The 8,042-nt window shown below is 45.2% G+C and overlaps 1 protein-coding gene across 1 annotated transcript; it reads right to left on the bottom strand.

Moving 5' to 3' along the window:
- Positions 1-654: 654 nt before the first annotated feature.
- Positions 655-7,225, bottom strand: LOC139027022 (NLR family CARD domain-containing protein 3-like). The gene is made up of 5 exons (XM_070442221.1): positions 6,807-7,225; positions 4,040-4,720; positions 2,050-2,106; positions 1,768-1,884; positions 655-844 (listed from the first exon to the last, which is right to left on the bottom strand). The coding sequence occupies exons 1-5, from the start codon at positions 7,223-7,225 to the stop codon at positions 655-657; spliced, it is 1,464 nt and encodes a 487-aa protein (XP_070298322.1).
- Positions 7,226-8,042: the final 817 nt, after the last annotated feature.

Below are 8,042 nucleotides of genomic sequence, written 5' to 3'. Positions count from 1 at the left end.
TGGTGATTGACAGAGTCGAAAGCCTTGGCCAGGTCGATGAATACGGCTGCACAGTACTGTCTTTTATCGATGCCGGTTATGATATCGTTTAGGACCTTGAGCATGGCTGAGGTGCACCCATGACCAGCCCGGAAACCGGATTGCACAGTGGAGAAGGTACGGTGGGATTCAAAATGATCAGTAATCTGTTTATTAACTTGGCTTTCGGAGACCTTAGAAAGGCAGGGTAGGATAGTAATAGGTCTGTAGCAGTTTGGGTCTAGGGTGTCACCCCGTTTGAAGAGGGGGATGACTGCGGCAGCTTTCCAATCTTTAGGGATCTCAGACAAAGTGCTTTCATTTCTAAACGGTAAAGTATATATTTATTAATACTTTTAAATAAAAGGTGACATTTTGTACTGTCACCTAATATGAAACATTATATCTCATATCCAAAATGCTGGAACATAACACCAAATGTAAAACTGTAAGTTTCACTGTCCAAACACATATGGTGTGGAATATGTGTGCCTGGTAAACACATGTGGATCTGGTGAACAGTTATCACTTGTTGACCAACTACAGGAATACTGACCTCAGAGTCTCCAGTTTACAGTGGGGATTCCCCAGTCCAGCAGAGAGCAGCTTCACTCCTGAATCCTTCAGGTNGACCAACTACAGGAATACTGACCTCAGAGTCTCCAGTTTACAGTGGGGATTCCCCAGTCCAGCAGAGAGCAGCTTCACTCCTGAATCCTTCAGGTCATTGTTACTCAGGTCCAGCTCTCTCAGGTGTGAGTGGTTTGACCTCAGAGCTGAGACCAGAGAAGCACAGCCTTCCTCTGTGACTAGACAGCCTGACAGCCTGCAAAGAGTAAAATCATATTAAAATGACACTGCTATTCTTTGGTGGTGTAAATAGTGGCAGTATATTTTTTCAAAATGTTTAGATACATCCGTGTCATGAAGCCTGACATATCTATTCATAAATTAGCTTATCATTATTAGAAATGACAAATTATCCAGGTATTGCTTGTAGATAGAAACATGTATAGTACAAATATTTGAGTAGACTGACCAGACCAGTTTAAAAAGCAGTATCAGTCAAAAGACAGACAGTGAGGTATCAGATTTAGATTGTATTGAGTATACAGTCCACACCATATCTAGTTTGACAGTGAAGCTAACATTTTAAATGTGGCTCTATACTCCAACATTTTGGATTTCAGACCAAATGTTTCATATGAGGTGGCAGTATATAATGTCACCTTTCATTTGAGGACATTTTAATACATATCTGTTTCACGGTTTATAAATGAAAGCACTTATGTATCTAGTCTCCCTATTTGAAGAAGTCATAAGTATTCTGACCAATTCACTTATAGTGTATTAAAGTCATCAAAAGTTTAGTATTTGGTCTGATATTCCTTGAACACAACGACTCCATCAAGCTTGTGACTCGAACTCGTTGATTGCATTTGCAGTTTGTTTTGGTTGTGTTTGGCCCAATATTAAAATGGTGGATGATGACTGGAGTAATTTTCTTTCTAAGGGAGTAGATACAATGTTTCTAAACAATACTAAATGAATCCTGATGATGCCTTGATTAATACAAATCATGAATGAATCAAAAGCTTCAAAAGCTGTAAGCTTCACTGTCCAAACACATATGGTGTGGACTATGTGTGCCTGGTAAACACATGTGGATCTGGTGAACAGTTATCACTTGTTGACCAACTACAGGAATACTGACCTCAGAGTCTCCNGACCAACTACAGGAATACTGACCTCAGAGTCTCCAGTTTACAGTGGGGATTCCCCAGTCCAGCAGAGAGCAGCTTCACTCCTGAATCCTTCAGGTGATTGTTACTCAGATCCAGCTCTCTCAGGTGTGAGGGGTTTGAACTGAGATCTGAGGCCAACACTTTACAGGATGTGTCTGTGAGTTTACAGCCACTGAGTCTGCCAACACAGAAGAAATACAATGACAGACAGGTTGTATTAAAATGTTACGCTTAGCTTTTCTTGCTTACACTGTTACCCGTACACAAATAATGTGTTGGGTTTGACCTCAGAGCTGAGACCAGAGAAGCACAGCCTTCCTCTGTGACTAGACAGCCTGACAGCCTGCAAAGAGTCAAATCATATTAAAATGACACTGCTATTCTTTGGTGGTGAAAATGGTGGCAGTATATTTTTTCAAAATGTTTAGATACATCAGTGTCATGAAACCTGACATATCTATTCATAAATTAATGTATCATTATTTGAAATGACAAATTATCCAGGTATTGCTTGTAGATAGAAACATGTATAGTACAAATATTTGAGTTGACTGACCAGACCAGTTTAAAAAGCAGTATCAGTCAAAAGCCAGACAGTGAGTGTCACGACTTCTACCAAAGTTGGTCCCTCTCCTTGTTCGGGTGGCGTTCGGCGGTCGACGTCCGACGTCACCGGTCTTCTAGCCATCGCATCTCCACCTTTCATTTTCCATTTGTTTTGTCTTGTTTTCTCGCACACCTGATTAACCTTCCCTCATCAGTCTGAATGTATATTACCCTCTGTTCCCCCCATGTCTGTGTGTGGAATTGTTTGTTGTTATGTGTATGTGCACGTCAGACTGGTTTGCGCCGGGTTATGTCTAACCGTATTTGTTTAGTTCTCTTAGTGCCTTGTGTTTTGTTCGCCATAATAAAAGGCTCCGTTTGCTACCCAATTCTGCTCTCCTGCGCCTAACTTCCCTGCAGCCAGTTACGCACACGCTACAGAATTCCACACCACAAGTATGGAGTCAGCAGGAGCAGGTACCCCTGGTAGCGGAGTCGATGGAGCGCGTCCGGGAGCACACGGCGGAGATTCACCATCTCGGCGCCGCCATGGACCGAGTCCTTCCAGCACCCCCACCAGCACAACAGGGGTCTCCACTACCCCCTCCACACCCGGTTCCAGTGGGACTTGTCTCGAACTTCCTAGGGTGTACGATGGGACGGCCGCACAATGCCAGGGTATCCTGCTGCAGCTGGATTTATATCTGGCGACCGTCCACCCGGCTCCCTCGGGCCGTGAGAGGGGGTCCGCCCTCGTCTCATGCCTCTCGTGGGAAAGCCCTGGAGTGGGCCAACGCTGTGTGGGGAGAAGGAGATGCGGCGCTGGACCACTTCGAGGATTTCACCCGCAGCTTCCGGGCAGTCTTCAACCGTCCGCCCGAGGGTAGAGCGGCAGGTAAACATCTTTTCTACCTAAGGCAGGGGACGAGGAGCGCGCAGGAGTTCGCAATGGACTTTCGGACCCTGGCCGCCGGCGCGGGATGGAATGACAGGGCCTTGATCGACCACTATCGCTGCAGTTTGCGCAAGGACGTCCGTTTGCCTGCAGGGACACCACCCTCACTTTTGACCAGCTGGTGGACCTGTCCATTCGGCTGGATAACCTGCTGGCTATGGTCCAGTGGACGTCCAGAGCGGGATCTGTCAGTTTCATCCCCCAGCACCACCTCTCCGATACCCATGGAGCTGGGAGGTGCTGCACTCAGGGAAACCGGAGGAGGTTCCTTTACGTGTAATAAGTAATACAATAAGATACATTCTATCTCAAATCCAAAATGCTGGAGCATAAAACCAAATGTAAAACTGTAAGCTTCACTGTCCAGCAGAGAGCAGCTCCACTCCTGAATCCTTCAGGTCATTGTTACTCAGATCCAGCTCTCTCAGGTGTGAGGGGTTTGACTCCAGAGCTGAGACCAGAGAAGCACAGCCTTCCTCTGTGACTCCACAGCCTGACAGCCTGACAAAGAGATCATCATGACTTCCCAAACACACTGTTAATTTAACACCAGTAGTGTAGAAGCACAATGGCAAATGCATTTGGTTTATTTTCCCAAAAAACATATAGATTAATCTTCCGTCTCCTAGAATTGTATGGTCATATTGTTATACTAATGTGAAAAAAAACGCATTGATTCAGTATGTTATTCAATATAATATTAGAAAACATATTTTCTCTAAACTGAATATTTCTTACTGATGATTAGTTCTTATACGTCATTTTATTAACTCACAGAACAACTCTGGAGGCTTTGACCACTGGCAGCAGCCTCAGAAGACCTTCCTCTGATCTGGAGTATTTCTTCAGGTCAAACACATCCAGCTCCTTTTCTGAAGTCAGCAACACAAAGACCAGAGCTGACCACTGTGCAGGTGACAGTTTGTCTCTAGAGAGACTTCCTGATCTCAGGAAGCTTTGGATCTCCTCCACTAGAGAATGGTAATTCAGTTCATTCAGACAGTGGAACAGATTGATGCTCCTCTCTGGAGAGGGATTCTCCCTGATCTTCTTCTTGATGTACTTGACTGTTTCTGCATGGCTCTGTGAGCTGCTTCTTGTCTTTGTCAGTAGACATCGTAAGTGCTTCTGATTGGACTCCAGTGAGAGGCCCAGAAGGAAGCGGAGGAAAAGGTCCAGGTTTCCCGTCTCACTTTGTAAGGCTTTATACACAGCACTCTTGTAGAAAGTAACTTCAGGCTGGTCTTTTGTTTTCAGTTTGTTCATTACATTCTCATTGTTGTTGATGAATGAGAGGAACACATATACAGCAGCCAGAAACTCCTGAATGCTCAGATGAACAAAGCAGTACACCTTGTCCTGGTACAGCCCACATTCCTCTTTAAAGAGCTGTGTGCACAATCCTGAGTACACTGAGGCTTCATCATTGACATCAATGCCAGCCTCTTTCAGGTCTCTTCATAGGGAAAAAAAAATTCAATTGCCTTTCACAAAGCGTTGAAAACAGCCAGTTTTCCCAGTTGACAGGAAATGCTATCTTTATTCCAAGTGTGGACCTGTCTCTTCTTTCCCAAAGATCATTTTCATTCTTCCTGTTGGTATGAAACCCACAAACGGTGTGTGTACATCTCAGTCAGATCTTGGGGCATCTCTTCTCTCTATGTTTCAGCATGCTTCAAGGACTGTTGCAGAAATCAACAGAAGACTGGAATGTGGCACATTATGTGGAGGCTCCTTGTGTCTATGTGTGAGAGCCTTGAACAATCGGATTCTGACTTGCGCTCAAAGCCGATTTACCAATGAGCGAATAGCCATGCCCAAGACTCTGACTGAGATGTACACACACTCTGTTGTGGTTTCATACCAAACAGAAGAATGAAAGAGTATCTGGAAAGAAGAGACAGGTCCACACTGGAATAAAGATAGCATTCTGTCAGGGAAACTGGCTTTTCACACAGCTTGATAAGGCAATCTGATTTTTATAGAAGACCTGAAAGAGGCTGGCATTTGATGTCCTAATGAGCCTCAGTGTACTCAGGATTGTGCACACAGCTCTTTAAAGAGGAATGTGGGCTGTACCAGGACAAGGTGTATCTTGCTTTGGTCATCTGAGCATTCAGGGAGTTTTGGCTTCTGTATATGTGTTCCTCTCATTCATCAACAACAATGAAAATGTAATTGAACAAATGAAAACAAAAGACCAGCCTGAAGTTACTTTCTACAAGAGTGCTGTTATAAAGCCTTACCAAAGTGAGCGGGAAACCTGGACCTCTTTCCTCCGCTTCCTTCTGGGCCCTCTCACTGGTCCAGATCAGAAGCACTTACGATGTCTACTGACAAAGACAAGAAGCAGCTCACAGAGCTATGCAGAAACAGTCAACAGATACATCAAGAAGAAGATACAGGGAGAATCCCTCTCCAGAGAGGAGCATCAATCTGTTCCACTGTCTGAATGAACTGAATTACCCATTCATCTAGTGAGGAAGATCCAAAGCTTCCTGAGATCAGAGAACTGTCTCTACTAGAGGACAAACTGTACCTGACACAGTGGTGCTAGCTTCTTGTCTTTGTGTTGCTGACTTCCAGAAAAGGAGCTGGATGTGTTTGACCTGAAGAATATCCAGATCAGAGGAAGGTCTTCTAGGCTGCTGCCAGTGGTCAAAGCTCCAGAGTTGTTCGTGAGTTAATAAAATGACGCATAATGAACTAATATCAGTAAGACAATATTCAGTTTAGAGAAAAATTTGTTTCTAATATTATATTGAATAAACATACTGAATCAATGCGTTTTTTTTCACATTAGTATAACAATATGACCATACAATTCTAGGAGACGGAAGATTAATCTATAATGTTTTTTGGGAAAATAAACCAATGCATTTGCCATTGTGTTCTACCACTACTTTAGTCGTGTTAAATTAACAAGTGTGCTTTTGGAAGTCTGATGATCTCTTTGTCAGGCTGTCAGGCTGTGGAGTCACAGGAGAAAGGCTGTGCTTACTCATGGTCTCAGCTCTTGGAGTCAAACCGCCCTCACACCGGAGAGCATGGATCTGAGTACAATGAACTGAAGATTCAGGAGGGAGCTGCTCTCTCTGGACAGTTGAAGCTTCACAGCTTTGTTTGGTTTTTTAGACTCCAGCATTTTGGATTTGAGATAGAATGTATCTTATTGTATTACTTATTACACGTAAAGGAACCTCCTCCGGTTCCCCTGAGAGTGCAGCACCCTCCCAGCTCCTCCATGGGGTAATCGGAGAGGTGGTGCTGGGGGATGAAACTGACAGATCCCCCTCTGGACGTCCACTGGACCATAGCCAGTCAGTTTTCCAGCCGAAATGGACGGTCCACCAGCTGGTCACAAGTGCAGGGTGGTGTCCCTGCAGGCAAACGGACGTCCTTTGCGCAACTGCAGCGATAGTGGGCGATCAAGGGCCTGTCATTCACTCCCCTCGCCGGCCGTCGCCAGGGTCCGAAAGTCCATTGCGAGATCTCTGCCGTCTCGCTCCTCGTCCACTGCCTTAGGAGAAAACAGTGTTTACCTGCCGCTTCTACCCCTCGGGGACGTTTGAAGATCCCGTAGCTGCGGGAGCTGACAATCCTCAAGTGGTCCAGCGCCGCATCTCCTCTCTTCCCCAAACAGCAGTTGGCCCACTCCAGGGCTTTCCCACGAGAGGCATGAAGCAGAGGGCGCACCCCCTCTCACGGCCCGAGGTAGCCGGGTGGACGGTCCGCCAGATATAAATCCAGCTGCAGCAGGATACCCTTCATTTGCGGCGACGCTCCCATCGTACACCCTAGGAAGTTCGAGACAAGTCCCACTTGGAACCCGGTGTGGAGGAGGGTAGTGGAGACCCCTGTTGTGCTGGTGGAGAGGTGCTGCGATGAGGTACGTCGGTCCATGGCGGCGCACTGTGATGGTGAATTCTTCTCCGCCCTTGGCTCGCCGGACGCGCTCCATCGAACTTCCCGCTTACCAGTTCCCAATTAGAATTAGGTAACCCTTACCCTCACTGCTAGAACTTCGTATATGCAGTTGATTAGAAACTGTTGTTATTCTGTAGCGTGGTTGCGTAAACCTGTCTTCAGGGAAGTAAGGCGCAGCCGAGTTTCCCACGTGAGAGCAAATTTGTGTTAAGCAATCGCGAAGCCTCATAATATTTCTTAATGGCGAACCCAAAACACAAGCACTTCGAGAATAAACAAAATACGGTTTAAACAGTTAACCCGGCCGACTCGACCAAACCAATTCTGACGTAGCACATTACACATACACAACAAACAATCCACACACAGAACATGGAGTGGGGATCACCCAGAGTAATTGAAGAGTAAATTTAGACCTTACAGAACTGATTGAGAGGAAGGAGTTAAAATCAGGTGTTTGCCCGAGGGAAACAAAACAAAACAAATTTGGAAAATGAAAAGTGGAGATGCGATGGCTTATAGTGAACAGAATCCCCTGATTTCTTCTCCTTCGTTGAGTTCGCGGACGAGTCGGCCCGCAGCTCGCCGAACGCCACCCGGTACAAGGAAGACCAACTTTGGTAGAAGTCGTGGACTACCACTGTCTGGCTTTTGAAACTGTACTGCTTTTTAAACTGTAGTGCTGACAGTCAACTCAAATATTTACTATTACATAGTTCTGAATCTACAGAGCAATACCTGTGATTAAATTTGTCATGTCAAATATAATACATTAATTTATGAATAGATATGTTCACGGTTTTGCCCACATGGTACACTTAATGTACATCTTAACATATTTTGTAAATAAA

This window comes from Salvelinus sp. IW2-2015, unplaced genomic scaffold (genome assembly GCF_002910315.2).
Source record: "Salvelinus sp. IW2-2015 unplaced genomic scaffold, ASM291031v2 Un_scaffold6846, whole genome shotgun sequence".
Taxonomy (NCBI): Eukaryota; Metazoa; Chordata; class Actinopteri; order Salmoniformes; family Salmonidae; genus Salvelinus; species Salvelinus sp. IW2-2015.
Note: the sequence above shows the minus strand (reverse complement) of the source record. Positions and strands in the feature narration are given on the sequence as shown.

Excerpts from the sequence above, each read along its gene's own strand:
- LOC139027022 (XM_070442221.1), bottom strand. The coding sequence starts at position 7,225 with ATGGAGCGCGTCCGGCGAGCCAAGGGCGGAGAAGAATTCACCATCACA. Across the intron at positions 4,721-6,806 it reads CCGAGGGGTAGAAGCGGCAG|AGACCTGAAAGAGGCTGGCA; the intron begins GTAAACACTGTT and ends TTCCCTATGAAG. Across the intron at positions 845-1,767 it reads TGTAAACTGGAGACTCTGAG|GCTGTCAGGCTGTCTAGTCA; the intron begins GTCAGTATTCCT and ends TACTCTTTGCAG.